General features: G+C 36.2%; 1 protein-coding gene across 25 annotated transcripts in view; it reads right to left on the bottom strand.

Moving 5' to 3' along the window:
* Positions 1–283: 283 nt before the first annotated feature.
* smoc1 (SPARC related modular calcium binding 1) overlaps positions 284–26,639 on the bottom strand; it is an 82,588-nt gene continuing 56,232 nt past the window's right edge. For 10 of the 25 annotated variants that reach the window (XM_067368173.1, XM_067368179.1, XM_067368176.1 and 7 more), the window contains 10 exons: positions 7,757–7,794; positions 7,450–7,548; positions 6,662–6,822; positions 4,731–4,971; positions 4,446–4,608; positions 4,168–4,352; positions 3,489–3,593; positions 1,520–1,621; positions 1,218–1,421; positions 284–1,141 (listed from right to left, as the gene is read on the bottom strand). In XM_067368173.1, coding sequence (XP_067224274.1) covers positions 929–1,141; positions 1,218–1,421; positions 1,520–1,621; positions 3,489–3,593; positions 4,168–4,352; positions 4,446–4,608; positions 4,731–4,971; positions 6,662–6,822; positions 7,450–7,548; positions 7,757–7,794 — 1,511 coding nt within the window. In that variant the 3' untranslated portion in view covers positions 284–928. The remainder of the gene's footprint in view (positions 1,142–1,217; positions 1,422–1,519; positions 1,622–3,488; positions 3,594–4,167; positions 4,353–4,445; positions 4,609–4,730; positions 4,972–6,661; positions 6,823–7,449; positions 7,549–7,756; positions 7,795–26,639) is intronic. The other 15 variants (XM_067368156.1, XM_067368160.1, XM_067368162.1 and 12 more) reach the window with 7 other exon arrangements.

Raw genomic sequence — 26,639 nt, 5'->3', positions numbered from 1 at the left:
AGTTTCAAACGGTTCTCATTATTGGGCTATGAAGGACTGTTAAGAAATGCTGCTATATTTTACAGGTCTACTTAATTGAGCTGTAAAACTCTGTGGCTTCTTTCGAGCGCATTTCATTGTTCCACAGTGAAGAGTGTGTTTGTTCTAATATTTGTTTTTAATGGGTTCTGCTAACAAGAAATTCTCTCTGTTCTTAATCTTGTAATTAGCTTGTTGTGACAACATGCAACAAGAAAGCAAGTTTTTTCTTTTCTTTTCTTTGAGTTCACAAGATGTCCACAATGTCATGTCCTCAATATTCTCTTTTACAAAGGCTGTTATGAAATTCACCTTCTCAGTTTGTGGGGACTCTGCATGTTTCCAATTTAAGAAGAAAGAAAGAAAGAAACGGACAAATATGCAAGAGGCAAATTAGAGCAATGTGGTTGGTATATTTGAACAAAATGCTGAATTTTTTTTTATTTCTTGTTTACAATCATATTCACATGATCTATCAGTGTTTAAATGGAAAAGAACGGACTGCTGTGAAACACATTGCAAATATCTCAGGGAATGCATATACAGTGAAAACAGTTTACATGGATTTATCAAGTAGTTTCGCTATTATTATACCTGTCAATATCATCAGTCAATTTGTTTGGTAGAATGTTTTTTCTTAATCTTGGCTTACCGAATAGATGACTGGAGTATACAAAGAGTACACAAACTCCTTTTGAGATTTCACAGTGTTATAAAAACTTATAAAAGGTTATGTTTTGTCTGTAAACGTCTACAAAGGTGGTCCAGTTTTAGAATATACATTGTAGATTAACATTTTCTGATTAGATATTCTATGCAGAATTCCTAATATACTTTGATACTCATTAATATGTAGCATAAACGCACCAGTTGCATTTGAGTTGATTACTGTTTAATGGTCCCGATAACCTCAAAGCTGAAAGTGATCAGCTAAACGTGTTAAATGTGGTCTTGTTATGTAGTGGAATTTCCTCGGCCCCACGGAACTCAGCCGCAATGTCATCAAAAGTGCGTCCCTTGGTCTCAGGAAGACGAAACATGGTGTAAGTGAAGGCGAGCAAGGCCATACACATGAAGAGGAGGTAGACGTAGGCTCCACAAATTTTCTGCAAACAAGGCTCAGCTGTTAAAGTAAACTACTGTTTATGTCAAATACAGATCTTATTCTATATGTGGCTGAAAATAAGAGATGCACATACCAGCAGAGGTGGAAAGAGCAGTGCTAGTAAAAACTTCCCTCCCCAGTTAAGCATACTAGTGAAGGCCATGGCAATGGGACGGGCCGACTGGTCAAAAAGCTCTGCGGCAATGAACCAAGAGATTGGTCCAGGCCCCACTTCATAAGCTGAGATCAGGAAGAAAACCACCAGCACTTGAATATTACGGATGTCTGGAATTATGGTCTGCGGATAGAGAAAAGAGAAGGGGTAGAGATGAGCAAAAGTCAAGAATTTTGATCTAATTTCTGGAGTATGGAAACAAGATGGATCCTCAATCTCACCAGTATGGAATATGTGATGGTCATAAGTAAGTTGCAGAGCACTAGTGACAGAAATCCAGCGAGCAACAACTTCCTGCGTCCCGCTCTCTCCACCAAAAAGAACTTTGCAGAAAAGAAAAAAAAAAAAACTTTTATTTAAAATATCTTACCTTTAAAGTCTATTCAAGGGCTCAAATAAACTTTTTCCACAATTTTTTTTAAAGAACTGAAAAGCACTTTCATGTAATGATTTAAAAGACAATTAATATTCAGTCAATATCATGATATGCTTTGGTTTCATGTCAATGTTTTGGTTTCATTTTCAAAGACTTTTAGTTTGTTTCTATTTGTTTCCTGTTTTCTTTATTTCTATGTTCCCGCTTCTCTTTGGTTGTCATGATTATTCATTGTTTGATTGATTTCTCACACCAGTCCCTCATTAGTTAATTATTTCTCTGTGCATTTATTGCCTTTAATTCAATAATTCTTTATCTGGTGTTGTTTGTGGTCATTCATGCTGTCATGTTTCCTTTCTCTTATGCTGGATTATTGTTCTGTTGGAATATACTCTTGTTTTTGTTAAGTTCACACTGCATTTTAAGATCCTCTAAATCTCATATTTCGTCATCATCATCATCATTCGTCCATCATATTTTTAAATTAACTATACTGACACTATTATGAGAACAAAATTTTAAATTAATTGAGTTGGATAATAAACTTTGCAACACTGACACTGTTATTGAACTGAATTGAATCAACATTGAACCGACTTGAACTGAATAAAATGCTTATGCTGACAGTGTTTTAACTGAATTGAAACACAGAACTAAATTGAGCTGAATAATGACACTTCTGTAGAGCTGCTGTACAGCTCATTAGTTGCATAACAGATGAGTTTTGTGAAGCTGCTGTAAAATTATATGTATTGTATTAAGCCCTATATAAATAAATATGACTTGACATGAGATAAAGATTACAGCCATATCAGATGCCTAGAAGTAGTTTTATTCTACAAAAAGCGGGTCTCCTCACTTCTCACTTCTTCTCAACCCTCCTATTACTCCACTTTTTTTATCTTGAAAAAAAAAAGAGAAAAAAGAACAGCTAAACTATATAGGCCAATAGAGTGCCCCAGGGATGACGCGTTTTTGTAGGCAAAACCCGGAAGCGAGTTAGCATTTTAGGACTTCCGGTTCCAACGCCGTAAAGTCAATGGGTTTTTTGAATGGGTTTTTGGTAAATCGCCTGAAATAAGGTCTGTGGTTAACAAAGCCTCTAAATACTTTCACGTTTTGATCTATGACATAAAACACACCAGTTATAACCCACTTGTGATTTTTTAAACTTTAACTGTGTCTTCAAATCGGCGGTTGCTAACAAATTGCTAAAAGGGACGACTTCCTTTGGCGGGAACTTTAGACATCATCATTAAAAACGAGACATTTGTACAGCATTTCTCATGAAAAAGTGGATAAGTATTCATACACAGCGCAGATCATAATCAGCGAGCATGTTTTTAAATAGTGTTGTTTTCTAAATAAAGTTTGAGGACGCTTAGTGGTGACGACGCTGATCCGCGACCATGGTGTGCTGTAGTTCGTTTATAGCCTACTGTTAGCCTTTTATATCTGACGACTTTATTTAGGCTTCAAAAACTATAAATGTTGTGTTAACTTGTAAAGATTATCTTGATAGACAAAACGTGTAAGTGTCATAACCCTTTGTTAAACACAGAGCTTATTTTCTGCGATTTTCCAAAAGTCTATGGGAAAAATGAATAGGCTTTCAGTCGAGGGACGCTAACTTCCGGGTTGGCCTACAAAAACACGTCATCCCTGGGGCACTCTATAAAACACATAAAAAAACAAAACAAATAAATAAATAAAAACGACTGCTTAGTGCACAATTCTTTGAACAAATGACAGTAATCGCCAATAACAGCAGACTGAAATTACATCATGTAATAAATCATGTGATAAATACTCACTGCTACTATGGTGAATGCCACATTGACGGCCCCCACCCCTAGTGTCAGATATTTGGCTTCATCAAAATTGGACTGGGCAAACATTTTTGTAGAATAATTTATGATCTAGAAGAAGAGTAAGAGACATTTGAAAGAGTTATTCTGGGCAATTTTACTGAGCTTGGAGGATCCTTACAGACTATTTACCTTTGGAAACCTGGAATGGTATGAGAAAACATTATAAGCACATTTAGCTTGTTCTAATTTGAAATCAGATTCTTGATTAAAAGAACTTTAGTGCAACTGGCACTGAAATTAGCTACAATATGGAATTTATTATTATTATTATCTTGTTATAGAGACATGGGACAAAATGGGCAACAAAAATAAATGCTAAATTACAAGGTAATTTTTGCTAATACTCAAAAGGTGTCAATAAATCATATACAAAAATAGTGTGTAAATCAAGCCTTGCATTTAACTATGACTAAGAATGAAATAGTTTCAATCCAATCTATTGAATTTGCTGTCATCATTAGACTATGGAAAGAGGCGTAAAACCTTTACATATATCATAAATCATAACTCATAATATAGCCTAGAAAAACAAGTTGTATTTTAGTGTACAATCATGTTTAAAACAGATATTGCAATGATGGAGATTCAGGCAAAGGAACAATTTTTCAATTGGAAAACTAACCGCATTGAATCCAGATAACTGGCTGCCCAAGTTTATGATAAGCACAAGTATTATTGGCTGCCTATAGCGTCGCTTCCTGAGGAATTCTCTCACAGTCACTCCTGTTTCACTATGGGCAGCTTCCTCTCTCATCTCCTCCATTTCTTTCATCACCATCTCTGGATTTCCCCGAAGTCTCCTCAGGGCTGACAATAAAAAGTAAGATGCTGGATCGAACTTCTCTTCACAATAAGTTCAACATGTTTGCTTCTGTTCCACCAGATTTGCCATTAACTCACCTGCCTCTGCTTCTTTTTCTTTGCCCCTGTTGATGAAGAGGTAGCGGGGGCTCTCAGGGCAAAATGGAAGGCTCATATATTGGAGCGTTGCAGGAATAAGGGACAGAGACAACATCAGGGACCAATATTTCTCTGTACCCAATACCGTTTCCAAGCCCACCACCTAAGACATGCACACAACAAACCATCAGGCTTGCAATGATGAGATCCAGGCCTCAGTTATTTACAATTCATGTAACTTTTAAGGGCAAAGCTGGAAATAGAATGGGAGCAGGTGTGTCTCACCATGCCCAGCAGAATGCCTGAGGCAAAGGAGACCTGGTTCAGAGTTGCAAAGGCACCGCGGAGGTTTGTGGGTGAGACACCCTGAATGTACAGCGGGTTCAGGCTCATCACCAGGCCACAGAACAAACCAAAGATCAGCCGACCCACGATAAGCACTTCAAATGATGCTGTGGCTTTGCTCATGAACATCAGGGAGGCACCCACCACTGATAAGGCATTTACTATCAGAATGGCATTACGCCTACAAGGAAATGTATTGATAGAATTATTTCAAAATAGCACTCACATACTGTACATACTGTGGGTGGGCCACATTTAGGAAAAGGTGCTATTCTCCAAATTAATACTATGCTTTCTTTCTATCAATAATATAATTTCTCTTAATCAGTACCTATATCACTTAGCTATTTCAAGTGTTCACTTGTATTGACCTTATCAAGCTCTGAATTTCATTTGGGTAATGGAACAAAAATAGAGAGATGTTTTTTTTAAAAGTTTGGTAACACTTTATTTTGATAGTCCACTTCAGACATTCTACTAACTACAAGTACATTTGCAGGTATGCATCAACTACAAGTCATTAGAGTATTAGTAGACTGTTTGCTTAATATCAGCTAATACTTTATTTTTAAGCTTCCCCAACAGACATTCTACTTACTATAAATTTGCATGTACATGTCAACTTATTCTACACTAGTCAACATTTGAAGTGGATCAAAACCTTTCATCAAAGTTGTCCTAGAACCTTATTCTTAGGACAACTGAGTTCTTAGGACAACTTTGATTAACTTTTTTTGATCCACTTCAAATGTTGACTACTGTAGTAACCCTAATGCTAACAATCTACTAATACTCTAATGAGTTCGATACCACGTAGCTGCAAATTAATCAGAGTTATCTGACATGTAATTGCAAACTTATTTATAGTAAGTTAAATGTCTAAAGTGGAGTATTGAAATAAAGTGTAACCAAGAGCAAAAAGTACAAAAAGTGAGTTATTTTTAACTAGTTATAGCATTAGGGTTAGTAATGATGAATAATTATTATTACAAGGTTTGGGGGTAATATTGTATGAATTGACCATTGAAATGGATGGATGGATGGATGGATGGATGGATTGCCACTGAAAAACCTATATTTGTTAAAGGATTAGTTCACTTTCAAATGAAAATTTCATGATAATTTACTCACCCCCATGTCATCTAAGATGTCCATATCCTTTCTTCAGTCGAAAAGAAATTAAGGTTTTTAATGAAAATATTTCAGGATTTTTCTCCATATAGTGGACTTCAGTGGATCCCAAATAGTTAAAGGTCAAAATTACAGTTTCAGTGCAGCTTCAAAGCGTTCTACACGATCCCAGACAAGGAATAAGGGCCTTATCTAGAGAAACCATTGCTCATTTTCTAAAAATAAAATTAAAAAATAAAAAATTATATATGTTTTAACCATAAATGCTCATCTTGAACTAGTTCTCTTCTTCTTCTTCTCTATTAGAATTCCGGCAGCGTAGACACTGCTTAATGTATTACTGCCCTCCATAGGTCAAAGTTTGACTTGCACAAGCATATTGTATATGACAATTTAGTTCAAACTAAGCTGCACTGAAACTAATTTTGACCTTCAACCGTTTGGGGTCCATTGAAGTCCAATATATGGAGAAAAATCCTGGAATGTTTTCATCAAAAAGCTTAATTTCTTTTCGATTGAAGAAAGAAAGAAATACATGAACATCTTGGATGACATATGGGTGAGTAAATTATCAGGAAATTTTCATTTGAAAGTGAACTAATCCTTTAACCACAGCATCCCCCTAGTGGATTAACAATGAATCCTAATTGTTAATTAATAATTATCATTACTAACCCTAATACTATATCTCTTCAGTATTTCAATCAATGAGAAGATTTTTGAAAAGTAAGATTTCTCACCTCCCAAAAGTGTCAGCAAGACCTTTGACCCCCAGTGAACCAAGCAGTGCTCCAAAGTCCTTAATACTAACAGAAAGGGACCACATGAATGTGAGACTGTGTTCTGGTATCGACTGATTGTGTCTGGATCTCCATGTTGTGTTGAAAAACTCTTCAATGACCTCAGTGAAAAAAAACCAACAGATGTTAATCATATACCACACCTTGCTACGTGCTTACACATGTAATTTCATGATATATACTGTAGGCTATGCAATACATAATATAGTCTGACAATCTTTCTGCATGAACACACTAAATATAATCAGTTGGCTTTCAAAAATATTCATAGCATTTCAGTCTTTAATGGGTCTGAGTAATTATTAAACGAGTCAATACTTTCATTTCAGACACTACATAATGCATCAACAAACAAACAGCATACGTAATGTTAACATGGACAAAAACTCAGAGCAGCCTGTAATTTTAATACTTTACTCTGAAAGTGCATTTCACTTGCTTGAAAGACATGACTAATATCTTGAGACCTGTCCCAATGTTTTCATAATGAAAAACCGACCGGAGGGAACTGGACTATATCCACACACAGACGATAAATCAACACAAGCTAGACATCATAGCTACTGGTGCTCAAATACAGAGCTTTCCAAATCCAACGCTGGCTGAAGAGAAATATTCTGTGACTTGGTAAAGTTTATTCAGTGTTTTATGAGGACCCCGAGAAGTTTGTATGTAAACTGAGAAACCATGCTAACCAGCACCTGGCCCCCAAAGTCAACTTTACTCACTCTGGCAGGGGCATTGATGTTGCCTGTGTGGTATCCTATTTGGAGGGAGCCAAGCACTGCCGCCACGATGGAGGTCAGCAGCGGAACGGTCAGCTGATTCTGAGTGCAAGAATGTGGTTTATTGATTCAACAGGGCAATCACATATAAAGCATTCTTGGTTGTGTTCATATGGTGTTCAAACTATACATACCCAGGTTTATAAAGTGTATCTATACCCAACAATACAACTAATTTGTTTACAGATTATAAAGGAATTTTTCTTATTAATCATTATTATAAATTAATGAGTTCATGATATGCACTAACCTCTTTAAAAACCATTGGCCTTGAATGTATCTCACCACCTAAAATGAAGGGGGTGAAAATGTATTTTAAAAAAAACAATTTTACAGCTTCTTGAATTGCTTTATGAAGGGAAAATTAACTGTCAAAGTTGCTCAAGTGGTTATTTAGACTGCTGAAATATAACGCAAGATTTATTGAATGACTTTGAGGTTCATTCATGCTCAACGTGTGACATGAATTGCTAGTAAATATCACAAATAGGCAATTAAAGCTTTGAATTAAATGTGAAACACTTTAGAATGACTGAAATAGTATTTTCTTGTAAAATGTATTCCAGTAATCTTTGCTTTACTTACAGTTTAACATGAGTTTCAAACTATTCAAATGTCTAATGTCACTGTATTTTATAACATACAGAGTTGATGTTTTTATCCCAACAAATATGTCAATGAAGTATTTGTGCTGACAAATTCTCTTCAATAACAAAATGACATATCGCTTACCGGTGTGTAACAGTCAGGTTATGGATGCCAACAGCTCGGCTCAGAAATGGCTGACAGTGGCTCAAAAATTTCCTCACTGTTCCCTGGCACTTCTTGTGTATGTCTTGACTTCATCCATGAAATTACACCTCACTGTTCAATAGCACCATTGGAGACCGGCGTTCTGCAGAATGGCACCCATCTATCCCAAATTGTCTCTGAAACCCCTGTCACCCCACCCATTCCCACGGTTTCTCTTTTTCCTCCCCCTTTCCTTCTACGTTGAACCATCTCTCACACCCCTACACCTACCAGGACTCACACCACCGTCTCTGGGACCCCTGAGAGCCGCAATGAAGTCACACCGGACTGGTGAATTTGAGCTGGGTCTGATGGAATTGCAGCAATGAACCTTCACTGCTCATGGAGCTCTGGGCCTTTTGACTTGGCCAGCATAAAGGTATATTTTCCCTTAGAAAATATTTGATTCATACATCTGGTGTTTTATCAATATTACATTACATTTAATTCAGTTTTGTCAAAACGTACATAGACATAAATACTTAATTTCAATAATGGTGACAACAACCATTAAGTGAAAAGAAGAGCTTGCATCACACCACACAACAAATAACTGACCTCATGACATAAAACAACAACTACAGTATACATATACTGGCAGTCACTAAAAGCAAAGCAAAAAGGTTTGTAACACTATAACCACATCATTTGCAATGCATGCAGGGAGCTTTATGTAATTGTATAGTTTAGTTTGGCCAGACAAACTATATTAGTTGTCTATGCATTATTATATATTAAAATAATATATAATAGAAGCATTTTTGCAGTGTCAGACTTTGGACTGCTTTGTGGGGATGTGAATGTGAGATATTGTCAAAAGTTGGCTCATAATGCTTAGTGCGGAGGACCACCATAGTTGCTTCAACCACTGCAATGCAGTCAGTAAGTAGAGCTGTACGATTAGCGCATATGTATTATTGTGTGTCTATGAGTGAGTGCGTCAAGGTCTCATGCATTTCACAAGAACATGCAACAATTCACAACCTTTGTAGTTCAGTTCAGTTCATGTGTGAGCGCTTGAACCGCTTCGCTTCATTTGCAATGTATGGAAAAGTTTCATAGTTGAAGTTTTCATTTAACTGTTAAGAAATTACATTTTTGCACTGTTGAAGTGCAAAACAAGATTGCCAAATGAATGTTCCAGATTTAAAATAAGTGCTGTCATCAGCAGCATTTTGACTCATCTCTCAATTTTTAATGTGCTGCTGTTATAGGCAGATTAACTTATTATCTTAAGTTATGCAATGCTAATGTAATTCCTGTGGGTGGAATTTACTTATGAACAACACTGCCATAATCTGTCCCTTTCTGGTATTTTTGCACACATCACATGGATATTAGTTCTGTAGCCTTTGCTGTACTGTATGTGTTGTAACTGTGATGCAGCAGTTTAAATGATATTATTAATGAATGTACTCAATTTAGTCTTTGTATCTATCAAAGATATTGCGTTTACTGTAAACCAGGGGTGTCCAAACTTTTTTAAAAGGGGACTCATCTGAGGGCCAGTTCCTTTTCTATTTTATAATATTAAATATTAAAATATTAAAATATTAAATATTAAATATTAAACATGGTTTCTTGAAAACAACAGATTTGTCAAAAGCTTGAGCTGACAGTAGAGTAGTTTAAGATAGGAAACAGATGCAAATTTAAAGGGTTAGTTCACCCAAAAATGAAAATTCTGTCATTTATTACTCGCCCTCATGCCGTTCCACACCCGTAAGACCTTCGTTAATCTTCGGAACACAAATTAAAATATTTTAGTTGAAATCCGATGGCCCCGTGAGGCCTGCATAGACAATGACACTTCCTCTCTCAAGATCCATAAAGGTACTAAAAACATATTTAAATCGGTTCATGCGAGTACAGTGGTTCAATATTAATATTATAAAGTGACGAGAATATTTTTGGTGCGCCAAAAAAAACGAAATAACGACTTATTTACTGATGGCCGATTTCAAAACACTGCTTCATGAAGCATCGGAGCATAATGAATCAGTGTGTCGAATCATGATTCGGATCGCGTGTAAAACTGCCAACGGCTGAAATCACGTGACTTTGGCGCTCCGAACAGCAGATTCGACACACAATCAGTGTCGAATCACATTTATGCTCCGATGCTTCATGAAGCAGTGTTTTGAAATCGGCCATCACTAAATAAGTCGTTATTTTGTTTTTTTTTGCCGCACCAAAATTTTTCTTGTCACTTTATAATATTAATATTGAACCACTGTACTCACATGAACTGATTTAAATATGTTTTTAGTACCTTTATGGATCTTGAGAGAGAGGAAATGTCATTGTTCCATATGCAGGCCTCACGGAGCCATCGGATTTCAACAAAAATATCTTAATTTGTGTTCCGAAGATGAACGAAGGTCTTACGGGTGTGGAACGGCATGAGGGCGAGTAATAAATTACAGAATTTTCATTTTGGGTGAACTAACCCTTTAATACACAAACAATATCTATAAAACTTAACCCAGTTTTTAAAGGGTGAAATTTAAATATTATAACGGAGTTAGAACTCTATTCTTATTTAAATTAAAAGTAACGTTACTCTAATTAGATCACCACAGGTAAAACCACACATGGCACTTCACTACATGGTAAAAAGTAAAAAATATTGTTTCTATATCTAGAATGGCTTTCAGGTATTTGGTCTATAAACACATTTAATATAAATACGAATGCACAAAACTGCAAGTTTATGACAAAAACAGTCTGTAATATGGCCTTACTGGCATTTAAGTCTACATTAAAAATGAAATAAAATCAGATATCAACCTACATTCCTGACAATATACCACGGTTACAGTTAGTGTTACCACAGTAAATCCATGATAAATGTTGGCGAATTGGTTGAAAAATATTCTAACTGGATCGGTTCAATGTTTCTCCTGATTTGCACATTAGTGTTGTTGATTAAGTCAGCGCTGTTTCAATGGGCTTTAAACTGAATTAAATCACAGAGAGATTTGCAGCTTGTACCTGAGACCTCTACGCCGAACACTTCTCGCTGGCTGTTTAGTGGTCGTGTGATCGAGACACTCAGCAAGTAAACACATTTGTAAGCTCGTGAGTCGCACAAGTAGCGCTGTTTCGTTCCGCTTTTGGTGCGTTAATGTTTCCTTTGCCTAAAATCTAGTACTGCCGCCTTGTGTTGATACTGCGAAACTGCACGATTTATATATTATGTATGGCGGGACACACATAATATATTTTAATAGACAAGCTGCGGGCCGCTTAAAATTCACACCCCAGTAGTTTGGACACCCCAAACTACCTATAAACTGTGTATAAAAAGCAAAATTGTAATATTTATTGAAGACATCAATCCTTCCAATACATGTTTTGTCTAACCCTTATTCAATATGGTAAGCCTATTATAAGTGTTTTTATTTTAGACCTGTTTTTTTTTTTACATGGTTTTCACAGGAAATTGCATACATACATTACTCACCCCTGTGTGTCTCATATCCAGAAATAGAGAAAAGTTGCTTAGGCTACTTTGACATGTGTCTGGTGTGGGAGTGGCTAAATCAGCTAAATCTCTAACCTAAAGGGAATCACCCCTAAAAAAAAAAAAAAAAAAAATGCAGAACAGAGCGACAGAGCTCATAATAAAACCAGAATCAACACTGGCTTAGCTTTTCAGAGATAGTGAGAACCGAGGGATTTGATAAAAGCGATGCTGAAATGGCGTTTTTATTAACAGGTTTTTATTGAATGTATAGATTTAGCTATTTAATATATTATATAAAGAATTAGTAAATCTTAATAATAAAGAGGAGTAACATGAAGCAAGTTCAAGACACTTTGTATAATAAAAGATGCACAGACGCACCCCGAACACGTTTCAAATGTGTGAATTAGCATATGTAAAAGTTAAAATTCCCATATGCTTCAATGTGTTGTGATGCATCAGTAATTTATCTTAATCTAGACTTCTACACATCACACATTTATCTTTTCCTCAAAATAAATAAATCAATAAAAATACTAGAACAAACCAATTGGAGTTGAACATGTGGGGTGCTTCAGCTGTAGCCAGATTTACCTACTCATTAAGGCTTTAGAACATGATTTATTGTACACTTCATATGCACTGAGTAAGTGAAGCCAATTGGGAGGCAAAGAATTCCCAGGGTACTTCATATGTGCAGCCAATCCAAGAGAATAAAAAGGGGAGGCCAAACACAGTGGGATAATGAACAGAGGTGAAGAGGCATTCCTGCGCACAGACCACATCACAAGTGGGCAGAAACAGCACGACAATAAAAGTGGGTAAAAACACTATAAAGTCAAAGTGCCCTCTGTGTGCCCTCAGGGGTGCTGAGTTCCAGGTAAAGCATGTGACTCGCTGCTGTTAGCGTAGTGACGACGTCATTTGGCTGCTCTCGTGTTTCACTGTGCTTAGATTTCTTGAAATTCAAATTTAACTGCCTCGCTGATTTTATTTCAAGGGGTTTTGAAAAAGTGGATACTTAAGCATAATGTCACTTCTCCTATCAGGGGCCAGAAGTAAAATTGGACGCATGTTTTTTCAATTGTCTCCCAACAGGGGGCCCACGTTCACACAGAATGACTTGCCCGTCTATAAATACTGCCAAAGAACTACAGTAAAGTTGCTGTTGTTCCATTTTAATAGACCATAATGTGCATTACATTAATTTGCTTTTCTTGTTTATGGTCTTTAACATAAGAACTAATCCCAAAGCATTTATGTGTGTCTTTATAAATTTGTAGCAGTACTATTGTATTTAGAATGAAGCAGGTCTAAGGTTAATGACTTGCAAAGAGAGTGGATTATGTGATCAAAAACGTCTGGCCTAAAACCAGTCCTTTTTTGTTTTTTTAAACAGAAATTACTGAAATTCATAAGCTGGAAACTTTTTCCATACTTTCCAAACTGGCAGTGCTGGTGGAATTGTTCATCAATTGCAGTAAATGGTGAATTTAGAAACAATCCGAATACAGTTTCTTCCAGTCCACAGATGTTCCAAAACTGAATCCAAAGGAGTATAAATGCCAAATGAGTTTTTATTAAATGTTTTAAATTAGCTCTCCATCACAAACAGATAATTTCTTATATACCATACACAAATTTTCACAAATTTTTGATTTGTTGTTGGTTTTATTAAATACCCTCTACTGAAATTAACAAAATAGTTAGGTCACACTTTACTTTGATAGTCCACTTTAGACAATATATTAGTAACTATGCAACTAACTCTCATTAGAGTATCAGGGTTCAAGAGAATAAGTTGACATGTACTTTCAAAGTTACTTATAGTTACGAATCTTTTATTTAAAATCAGTGGTTCGGAGTGTGTATCAAATTGCCAAAATCACGCCCCCCATTGGTGAACCGTTGAAATTTCGAAACACTTATGACGTAACAAAGCCTCGTTTACTTAAATCACGTGACTTTGACAGTTTGATTCACGTTCTGAACCACTGATTCGAAACAAAAGATTTGTAAAGCTGCAAAGCTTCATGAAGCAGTGTTTTGAAATCGCTCATCACTAGACATTGTTGAATAAAGTTGTTATTTAGTCTTTTTGGCACACAAAAAGTATTCTCGTCGCTTCATAACATTAAGGTTGAACCACTGTAGTCACATGAACTGTTTTAAATACGTCTTTAGTAGCTTTCTAGGCACTGAAAGTGTTAATTGTCTTGCTGGCAATGCGGGCCTCACTGAGCCATCGGATTTTATCAAAAATATCTTAATTTGTGTTCCGAAGATCTTAGGTCTTAGACCGAAGGTCTTATGGGTCTGGAACCACATGAGGGTGAGGAATTAATGAAAGAATTTTCATTTTTGGTTGAACTAACCCTTTAAAGTTAATAGAATGTCTACATCGAAATGAGATTCAACTTAAGTCAGTTTAATATAATTTAAGTGCAAATGACAAATTTAAGGCAGCAACTTCTGTTTTAAAATAGGTGGATGTTTATTTATTTATTATTTTAACATTGTAGATATCTTGCAACCCAAAATTAGCCACATAAAAGTGTAGAGTGGTGTAGTTAGGAGCTCCTAATCTGAACAAAAATGTCATAATTTGTGTTCTTACAGGTTTGGAACGACAGAATGACAGAAATTTCATTTTTGGGTGAATTAACCCTTCAAGTGCAAAGGTTTAATACTTAGGATAAATGTTTATTCAAATGATGTTCAACTTGCCCTTCCATTTCCAGTCTGATGAATGAACAAGAAGTAATATCTCCAAATATTTCTTATTTCTCCCTAGACTTATCATTTGATTGGACTCTGAAGAATGAAAATGCTTTTACAAAAGCAGTTGTGTGAAAATGGTGATACTTTCATCAAAATTCTTTGATGAATAGAAAGTTTTTGCATTTATTAAATGTATTTATTGAAGAATTATATTAAGCATTATAGATGTCTTCTCTTCACTGTCACTTTTGATCAATTTTAATGCATCCCTGATGAATAAAAGTATTAATTTCTTTCTCTCTTTTTAAAACATTTACCACAAATTGCAGCAAAAACAACAGTTTCAACATTGATAATAATAGCAATGATATAATAAATGTTTCTTGAGCAGCAAACCAGCATATTTGAATGATTTCTGTGGGACACTGTGACACTGAAGACTGGCGTAATGTTGCTAAATATTCAGCTTTGTCATCACCGGAATACATTTTTTAAAACAGAAAACAATTATTTTAAATTGTAATATTATTTTGCAATAATACTTTGTTTTGATGAGTTGAAATAAATTTTGATGAAATAAATGCAGCTTTGGTGAGCACAGAGACTTCCAATTTTATGGCAGGCTGTATACTTGCAGTAAACAGTAAGCAGTGCTTTAGTATTCCATTCTGATAAGTAGCTCAAGATGAAGGGTAAAAAAGGACAAACACCTGCCCTGATTAGTCCAGCTGTGTTCTCAATCACACATGCCCGTTTGAGATATGACCTTTGACCTTAGTCCTAGGCCTCCTGGCAGGTGACCCCTGGCCCTGGAGAGCACGGCCTGTTAGGCAGGTGCTGCTCCAGACAGACAGACAGCAGTGTGTTAGACACAAATGGTTCACACTGCTAGACCTAACATGCCCCTTTCCAATTTCACAAGGTATTTTGCTTTAACTATTAAGTGCATTATTGTCTAAATGACTGCCCTCCGTGAGCTCTAATGTGCTTTATAATGGCTTACAGAGTTTTGCACATGTGCGGAACTGCTTATGTAAGATCCTTATTTCACACAAGGGCTAAAGCTAGTGAATCACAACATTTGGACTGACTCTTACAAAATAATGCATTAAACGCATTAAATGGTCCATTTCTTTTAATCAAATCTGGTTATTTTTCTTTCTCAGAAGGAGTTCTTTGTAATAAAATAAAATTCTTTCTTTTTTTTTGTTTTTTTGTAATTCATACTAGACTGCTGAAATGACTTTAAGTGGAAAAATTTTCCTTTTGTTTTAAATTCTGGATTGTGTCCAAACCTACATAATATACACCCAAAATATTTTTAAAAAATGAAATATTGTTGTTGGTTTTATTAAATACCCTCTTACTGAAATTAACAAAATAGTTAGGTCACACTTTACTTTGATAGTCCACTTTAGACAATATATTAGTAACTATGCAACTAACTCTCATTAGAGTATCAGGGTTCAAGAGAATAAGTTGACATGTACTTGCAAAGTTACTTATAGTTACGAATCTTTTATTTAAAATCAGTGGTTCGGAGTGTGTATCAAATTGCCAAAATCACGCCCCCCATTGGTGAACCGTTGAAATTTCGAAACACTTATGACGTAACAAAGCCTCGTTTACTTAAATCACGTGACTTTGACAGTTTGATTCACGTTCTGAACCACTGATTCGAAACAAAAGATTTGTAAAGCTGCAAAGCTTCATGAAGCAGTGTTTTGAAATCGCTCATCACTAGACATTGTTGAATAAAGTTGTTATTTAGTCTTTTTGGCACACAAAAAGTATTCTCGTCGCTTCATAACATTAAGGTTGAACCACTGTAGTCACATGAACTGTTTTAAATACGTCTTTAGTAGCTTTCTAGGCACTGAAAGTGTTAATTGTCTTGCTGGCAATGCGGGCCTCACTGAGCCATCGGATTTTATCAAAAATATCTTAATTTGTGTTCCGAAGATCTTAGGTCTTAGACCGAAGGTCTTATGGGTCTGGAACCACATGAGGGTGAGGAATTAATGAAAGAATTTTCATTTTTGGTTGAACTAACCCTTTAAAGTTAATAGAATGTCTACATCGAAATGAGATTCAACTTAAGTCAGTTTAATATAATTTAAGTGCAAATGACAAATTTAAGGCAGCAACTTCCATTTTAAAATAGGTGGATGTTTATTTATTTATTATTATTTTAACATTGTAGATATCTTGCAACCCAAAATTAGCCACATAAAAGTGTAGAGTGGTGTAGTTAGGAGCTCCTAATCTGAAGGATGCTTATTTGATTCCCACAAACGGAAAGCCAGAAATAAATCTACTGTAATTGTGTCTACTAAATGGCTACGTTCGGTACACGTTCTTGTTTCCTTCTTTAAGTGAACTTGATCATAATAAATGAACACTTAATTGATATTTTAATAAATATAGTATGGCTGAAGTAAATTAACACAGCATGAAACCACCCGACATGACATTTCTAAATAATTCAATTTTTTTTTAAGGAGTCAATAGGTTTTTAAGAACAATGGAAATCTATTATCCTCCTCCGCAAAGCACCCACACACACTCTTTCATGTACACATCCTTAAGCAGCTGCGTCATTATAAAATTCTTTTGAACTTCACACTGAAAGTCAAATGCCACATGTGTCAGTGTTAGACACATGTATTCCAGCTGCTTTACAACCCTTATTTCATTTCTCCACCCCCACTATCACTAAAATCCTTGACCCCACCTCTGACACCATCCTCGTCTTCAAGAACTTATCTCTGTGCTTCTGCTTCTAAGGGAAGATTAAACTTTGATACCTCAATGCTCTACTGCATTTCAACAATGATCTCACTTCCTCTTTGGATCTGTCCTTGTCGATATGTATCACTAGACATCTGATCAGTTGCGCACCTGGGAACAGGGAGTTGTGGCCCTTTCTTTAATGCTGCCGGAACAGGGACGTTGGAATGGCGATGGTTTAGGTCAATTTGGTGGTTGGACGGATGGTTTAGACCAATTCCCTGTCTAAATACCTTTCTTTTGAGGCACCCTCTGTCTATCTGTGATATTAACAGTAATCTGTGCCTCTCTCCAGATCGGCTCCCTCGTTTGATTGGCCGTGATTACAGCTCAAACAATTTGAAACATTTAAAATGTGATGAGGCCTCAGCTGAGGTCTGGAAGTACTTCAGGGGATGCACAGACCTGCGTTTCAGGTGGGCGTAAAAGAGAAAATGGGCGGAAGCTGTGAACAAGGGTGTGTTTACTTCTCTATTAAAAAACATAGCTGTCCCAAGACTACTATTGCCATGCCCAGTTTCAGAGTTATTACTGAATGTGAACCATTAAATCTGCAGGCCTGCTTAAAACATACTTACTGACAATTTTTTTTTATTTTTTTTTGATTAAATGTTGTTTATTAAAAGAATTTAAAAGTAAATAAGAGGTTAATTTCATCAAAGTCAACAGAAGGGGTATAATTAGGCATTACACAATTTGTACATTTTCTTAACTTATGTATTTTCTCTTAAGATAATGAGTAAAACAACCAAGTTTAGTTTAGTGTGCTTAACTGTACTTGTAGTGTACTTAAAAATAAGTGTTCTTAAAGAGAGTACACTTTTAAAAGGTGCACTTTGTAATAATGTGAAATTAAAAGTTTTACTTTAAAATACATTTGAAATCATTGTTTTAATATTTTGTTGTGCTGTAAAAAACTTATTTTGATGTGGTGACTAGCATGTCTAATAAGTACTTGATTAGCATCATGACTGTAGTGTTATGTATGGGAATATATGATTTGAACTCCTATGAGCAAAAGATGCACATTATCGGATAAAAAACAAATGGACACAGTTAGAATTTTTTAAATGTGTATTGTCACTGGCTCTCATTTTTACATTGTGTTGAACAGACTTCAGAAAAAAAAACAAAACAGACATTTCATGATGAAAGCAAAACAGCCTACTTACAATTTCCTCAATGATATAATCTAATTGATGTTGACATTGCCTTCAGAGTTTGTTAAACAATGTTTTAAGAATTGGAGAAAAGACAAAAAAAGAAAAAAAAAAAAAGAAAGAAAAAAAGCACATGTGATAAATATTTACAACTTGACTATTTAAATTTTTTAGCCAAAGTAATGGCTTCCAAGTACATGTCCATAAGACACACACACACACACACACACACACACACACACACACACACACACACACACACACACACACACACACACACACACACACACACTTGTATATGTGGTTTATTGGGACTCTCCATAGACGTAATGGTTTATAAACTGTACAAACTATATTTCCTATCCCTCTATACTACCCCTACCCCTAAATCTACTTAATCACAGAAAACTGTCTGCATTTTTTTTTTTTTAAATTTTGAATCTTTTAGTATGTTTTTTGGTTGACGAGGACACAGGAAGTGTCCTCATAAACTATGTTTACGTTGTAATACCCATGTCATTATACATACTTGTGTCCTCATAAACCATGTATACAAGAACACACACACACACACACACACACACACACACACACACACACACACACACACACACACACACACACACACACACACACACACACACACACACACACACACACACACACAAAACAAAACACATCTTTCCTAAAGCAGAAAGTTATTGAAAAAGAAATAAGGGGTAAATATATTTATGTAACTCTATTTTTATTGTTTTCTTGCAAGACGCTGGAAGTCTCGCTTTTGGAATGGACAAGAATTCATTGTTCATTTCCAAGAATTGTTCATTTTCAAAGCCCAGTAAATGATGACATAGAATGTTATTTTGAGTCAATGTAAATACATCTATTTATTTACTTTTTAATCAATTACCCTTTGATATTTGTTCCTGCATCATTACTACACAACTGATTACATTGGCTGAGAAAAAAAAAAAAAATGCTTTCGAACATCTTTCGAAAATCCTCTTCTAGCCAGAGAAGAAAATGTGAAAAGAAAAAAAAAAAAAAAACTGTGGTAATACCATGGTTTAATTACGCTGTAATTTTCCATGTCACTCCTAAGTACTTCAAAGTATGGTACATGTCCAAAAAAAAAAAAAAAAAAGTATTACTAGTGAATTTTCTGTTAGTGTGTGCCAAAACCCATATATATGGAAAATTGTTACACTCAAGTATGTCTTATGAAAGGATATTATAAATATGGATCCTAAACTAGGCCAGTTGCGTGCATTTATCAGTATATAGCAATTGGAACACCCTGTACTATTTCATGTCATATTTAAGGTTCAAGATTTGATAAAGACATTGTGAAAAAGCAACAGAACACAAGTTGTTATGTATGTGAGACACACCATACTTACTGAATAATCCATTTGAAGAAAGTAAAGCTAAGTGAAGTGTTTCGTGACTTTTACAAAACTAATTTTGCATGAAAGTGTTTTTGAACTCTGACTTCTGAACAAACCATGTAGAACTTACTGCTAATTCTCAGGCGATGGTTATGTGTACATTACTAGTGTCCTGAGGTGCAAGACTGAGAGATTGTAGCTAATGTTTGTTGACAGAAAAGATTTTGCTCCATTTCTTGTTCACTAATGCTCCATTAGGTCCGTTGCTAAGGTGAACAATGGAGCAAACATACTGGTTGAATGGACATTTTTAAAAACATCAGCAAACACAAGAAGAGACATTTCAAGGCAAGCTAATTTCAAAATGGAGTGCTTGCTTTTTTTAATTTTTAAATTGACATTAAAAAGTTCTCATTCAAAAACAACTATATAATACTGTCTGGATTAACAGTGAATGTGGATGCGCTGAACATGTGGACGGTAGCAGGTAATCGATCAAACACAATCGGTGTTCTCTGACATACGTTTTTGTCAATCTTTAAGTCATATTAATAAAACGTTTATAACACAAACAAAGGACATAATAAAATGCCTAACAATGGGAGGAGAAAGTGCAAATATTTTGGCTCCGTGATATCATTTTCCTCTTTTTTTTTTTTCATTAGGAACCTCATAATAATTTCTCAAAATCCTTCGTTGTACTCTTCCAGCAGTGAACAGATGCCTTCCCACTGTGCTTTGTGCTACTGCCTCATCTTCTGGAACTTTCTGTCTTCAGACCAGACGACCTACTGGAAAACAGACAGTCTGGTGAGATAGGTGAGCGGCGAGGTGTTTGCGCTCAGCATGCTGGCTTACAGATGCGCCAAAACACAGCCATAGCGTGACAAGACGGCAGCATTCTTCAGATTATCTGCAATCATGCATGCACATGTTCACATATGCGCACATACATGCGGCCTAGATCTTGTCTGCGATCTCCCACACACATGAAAAATAGGAGGAGAGATATGGGGGCAAACAACATTGCGGATGTGTGAGCTTTGTCTGCGAGCAGAACATCTCCAGATGCACCAAACGCATTCAAGATGATATGTTCGATGTCAGCTCCAAAGATGCACTGGCTTCATTCAGATTATGTTGTGCATATGTGAGCATCTTAATGTTGATGGAAGGATGAGAGGCCATGTTTGTTCTCTCTGCAAAGTCATTTGGGAAACAGATACTTCCCCTGCGGCTGATGTGTAATTTTTTCTCTACTGCTACCTCCTTGTCTTAAGTTTTCTCACTTTTCCATTTTGCCTTTGAGGCTGGGACGTTTGACATTGGCTCACAAATTATTGGCGATTCGTGCTGCTTTTCAGTATAAAAATGTATTTACATAACATAAACCCAACATGCGGCAGAACGAGTATTTATCCCATGCAGTACAGTAAACATAATGGATTCATGTGGCGTATAATTGGATCATGATGGCATTGGGAACAGGGACATTTGGCGTCCACAGTTTGGGCCATAGGACTCCTTTTGGGGCTATCAATCAGAGAGAGTCTGAGGAACTTGGGAGATGGGTAACACAGACAGATTGCTTGCAGATGGTTGCTGTAGAAGGGAGTACAAGAGTTCCAGTGAAGAACCCCCTCCTCTACCCCATGGGGGAAGGGACTGACAGGCAGAGGGGGGTCCCAGGCCCTGGAGAGTCCATCAGATGTGTGTGTATGTGTGAGGTCAACAGCAGGCATTTGGGGGTGGGGAAATGCAGGTGGACGTTCAATCAAAAGAAACAGACCTGTTTTATCAGCTATGCTGAATTTATTACTTACACAAACGTATGCTTAAAGTATACTTCACATTTTACACAAACGCTTACAGTAGTGTATGCATATAGCCAAATGCATTGGCTTTCAAAGTATAGAGAATGTGAAGCTGACGTCACGCAGTGTTGAGTTCTGGGTCTTGTTTAGCCGCCATATTCGGACGATCGCGCTGCCTTTCTGCTATTGAGTTTAATGTGTTTTTTTTTCTTGTGATTGTGAAAAATGTCACCATTGTAGGTCGTCGACAAGTGCCATAGTAATAACGCGCCAACATCGTTGGCAATGGAAAAACTGACAATGTAAAAAATGTTTTCATACGTAAAAAACTAAGGGAAGCAGGTTGAGGAGGTCAAATAATCCAAAATTTCAAGTGAAAATTTTGTATTTTGTTTGCTTTAACATTACCTTTGCACAGTTTGTTGGCTTGTGAAACAGCAGAACTTGCACACAGCCACTACGAAACTGTTCACAAGCTTCTAGGGATTTGATTTTGGTGGTTGTGTGTTGAAATAATCAGAGAGATAGAAAATAAACAACAACAACAACAGTGTCATGTCTGCTGGATTGTGACCCACAGTCTTTGATTCCCCTCCGTGACCATGGGAAAGTGAATATTTACAATGACAACAATAAAACTTGAGTTACATTTAAACGTTTCTAACAAAGAAATGGATCAACTTCTTTCAGCTTGTTGAACACATTTTTATTTAGACATTTCTATGGCTGAAGCAGCGCCCAGTGCGTGACACTGTTTTCATGGTAACCACATACATTGTCAGCGGAATTCTACACAGTGAAAACATCAAATGATCATGCACTGCAATAAAATAGCTTCTCTTCCATGCAAACAATACCATAAACAATGTGCATATTTAATTTATAGGCAAAAACAAAACAAAAGGTGCAGGTATTGGTATTAATTTCAGTATCTGTAGCAGAGGGCCCAAGATGGAGGTGCCGCCCCAGCATGCAATGCAACGTGACTTAGCTTCACATTCGCTATAGTACATTTGATAGTGTGTGCGAACACTGGCGATCAACACATGCTCACTCTTCATCCAGTGCCTGTACTATCTCTCTCCAGAACTTATGACTGATAAAAATATACTCGTTTAAACTAGAGTTATGAGTATCCTTTAACCCACTTAGACAAGCGCTCATTAAAGCAGGCATTTACTGTTGTTATGGTCTAAAGTAGTTTTGTTCCTTCCCTTCCATTAGTTTTTCAACTGTAAAACATGACCTACCAGTGTTGCCACCTTGCGAACAACTTAATTAGAGCAAAGAAAAAAAAGTGGGGTGGGGGTGGTTTACACACGTACAGTATGCAGAAACATGCTGCTGGTGAAATGTACATTACACACTCTGTATGCATACCCTGGAACACATAAAAAACTAAGCATAGTTTTGGCTTTAGTTGAAACCACAACTTTGGGGATTAACTAACTAAAAATGTCTCTGCTCAATTCAAAAGTGTACTGCGGAATATTTTTGCCTTTTTTTGTTTACCCCATTTGGCAGAACATGATTTATGTCATTTGTCCTTGCATGCAGCTACAATGGTGTGATACAGTTACAGCTACTTATTTGTGCTGTCAATAAATTTTTTGCCTTGTATGACTTTCTTTTTAATGTCAGTGGGTCTTGGAGTAGAATGAATGACCTGTCATATAAAAAACCAGACGATGGCGATAGTGATGCTACAGTTCCATAGTGCATCTTTAACTTTTTCCGACTACGTTTTTACAATAATGTAGTTTTTACCTACTTTGAACAACTATCACTATAAAATCTTGATTTTTAGTGTCTGACTGAATTGTGCCATAGCTTAGTTCACAGTGCATACAGTTAACTGAAGTGAGGTTTTACACGCTACATGCGGTACTTTATCTGAAACGTCTGTTGGAGAGTCTGATTCATTCTAGTCAATTGGTTCACACATGTAAAACAAATCGATAAAAACAACTTTTGTTTGTTTAATCATGAGTCACTGCAGAATTTTACTTTGTACGTTTTCGGTCATTGCAACTGTTTTAGCTTTAGGTTCATTCATTGTTTTCACCCTGATTGCTAGAATTACCCTCTTAGCTTCAATATTGTTAGCAAATTTTCACTATTAGCTTGTAGAATAGATAACCTCTGTTTCAAAAGAGCAGTTTATTTAACTGTGGTTGAGCTTTTTTAAATTATATATACACTGTAAAAAAAAAATCCCAGTAAAATTTACGGTAAAAAAACGTAACAGAACTTTACTGTAAAAAATACAGTAGCAACGTAAAAAAAACGTTACATTTACAGTAAAATAACGTATTTCATTAACTGATATAATGTTAATTTACCAACCTAATGAAGTACTAATATCTGTTTTGTACCTTTATAATACACTGTCAGTCACCAATCACAGTGGTGATAAGAGTCACATGATGAATCAAAGTTCATCACAAGCAGATTTTCCACAAGCTGAGAAGGACAACACTAATATATAGAAGGTGCTAGAGTTGTGACGTTCGCGAACGAACCGATTCTTTTGAACGGCTCATAAACATGAACGATGGGAGCCGAGTCGCGGCTGGAGGGGAGCCGTTCTTTCTGTCGTTCTTTTTTCCTATGCGTGTTTCACACAGATGCACACAAATGAGCTCCTCCGCGAGACAGAACAGTTATAGGGGGAGGGGCGCACCCAGCGCAGGCCAACCCTTTATAGCGTGATGATATTAGTTATTAGTTGTGCACGCATCCTTCACGTGAGTAGCTACTCCAGTGGAAAAAAACCCTGCGTTCCTCTGTCATTGGGTAGGAGCGGAGCCATGACGTGTGCACGCTGCCGTCACATGCTTTGTATTTATTTACATTGCATTTTGTGTTCATTTAAAACTTGTTCTTTTAAAAACATTAAAAATGTTCTTTTGTGATACTGTTCTTGTATTGAAATTTTTCACTAAAAGCTGTTTTGCACAGACATTCATTGCAGCCCACTTTGTTATTGTTCATTGACTTGAAGGGGCTGATGTCCTATTTGCAAAGTTTACAGTAGTAATAGTATGTAGTATGTAGACATTTCCATTTTATTTTTTCTAATTTTATCTACTTTAAATATTTTTTGTTTTCTATCAAAATGTTCTTGTGTGATACTGTTCTTGTGTGGAAGTGTTTGTAGTAAAAGCTGTTTTGCACAGAAATTCATTGCAGCCGGCTTTGTTTTTGATGCTTATTTGTGAGTAGGTATTGTATGAATAACATAAGTCAACGTAGCTTTACACACACACACACACACACACACACACACACACACTGTACTAAAGGTAAATCCAAAATAGTGATGTCACTGTCTAAGCAGAGGGATTTGTGCAACCCTATGGAATATAGTCCACACATGACAAATGAGGTAATAATCAATATTTCAGAATAATTCAAACTCAGATATTGGTGTGTGATATCCGAGTTTTAATTATTTGACTACAAATCTCACCTCATCATTCCTCCCAGTGATAAACTGAGATGCCCCCAAGCTGGCTTCTTAAAACTGACTAAATATTTAAAAAGAGCCAAAAGAGCCGTTCTTTTGAACGGCTCTTTGAAAGGAACGGATCGCGAAGATCCGGATCCCCTCAAAGAGCCATAAATCCCATCACTAGAAGGTGCACACAGTGTCATTCACACGCACACTAAACACCATCATGGTAACATGCATGAAATTTTTAAAATGCAATAAACATTAATTTAACAACATTAGATGTAACATAAAACCCTAATGTACATAACTGATTAGAAAAAATTGAGAAAAACTAAAAAGAAACAGAGTTATTTCAACAAAAATATATCAAATGTGAAGTGTCACGCAGGGAATTGTGGGAATGTCAATTTACGTTTTTTCACTGTAAATTTTACAATGAATTGTTATTTTTCATTTTCATAAACTGTTAATTTAACGGTATTTTACCGTAAAATGACATTAAATGTACAGTTAGATCTATTAAAGTTATTCACCATATATAGTACGGAAACTTTCTGTAAACCAATTGACAGTTTTTCACCGCAGCATTTTTACAGTCTTTTACTGTTAAAATCACTGTCATTTTTTACAGTGTAGCTTGCAGTTTTATAAGCTACAGTTTAAGATAGTTTCCCACTGACAGAAACATGTTATACTGTAGGTATTATAAATTCATCACAACAAACATACCTATTAAACATAGTTGTGGGGGTGGTTTTGAGGTGAATTTGAGAGTATGTCTTGTTTGTCCGTTAGCGTGGAGAATTCTTTTAGCTCTCAGTGTCTGCATACTCATTCTCCTCAAAAGCCCAATTCCCTTCGGTAATTAACAGGCACCAGAAAAAGGGTCCACTTTGGCCTCTACTCTTTCAGAGCGGTAAAGTGATGAAATGACTGTGCCATTAAGGACACAAAGCCTCTCCCTGCTCACCCCGTCCCCCTCATCTGATAAAGGCTGGGGAAACCAGATCCAGTGTGTCTGAGAGCTGCCTTACCTGACTGCTGATCTCTGATTAAGCCTTACATTGGAGACCTGGAAGAGTAGGCTACTGCCTGGTGGCAGAAAAGGTGTGCAACCAGGTGCATATACCAAAAGTATATTTTGCATGATTTGCACAACATTTATAGGGGTACTACTAGTATTGTACAAAATCAAGTGTTGTTACAGAATATATAGTGGTTCTCAACTTGTCTTGCTTAAAGGGATAGTTCACCCAAAAATTTAAATTATCCCTTGATTTACTCATCTTCTCTCAGACGAACACAATCAGAGCTATATTAAAAAAAAATATCCTGGCACTTCTAAGCTTTATAATAGTAGTAAATGGTGCTCCTGATTTTGAAGCCCAAAAAAGTGTACCATCCATCATAAAAGATATCCACACAGCTCCAGGGGGTTAATAAAGGCCTTCTGAAGAGAAGCGATGGGTTTTTGTAAGAAAAATATCCATATTTAAAACTTTATAAACTATAATAACTGGCTTCCAGCAAAAGCCGTACGCC

This window comes from Chanodichthys erythropterus, chromosome 18 (genome assembly GCF_024489055.1).
Source record: "Chanodichthys erythropterus isolate Z2021 chromosome 18, ASM2448905v1, whole genome shotgun sequence".
NCBI lineage: Eukaryota > Metazoa > Chordata > Actinopteri > Cypriniformes > Xenocyprididae > Chanodichthys > Chanodichthys erythropterus.
This window is presented reverse-complemented; position numbering and strand designations above follow the sequence as displayed.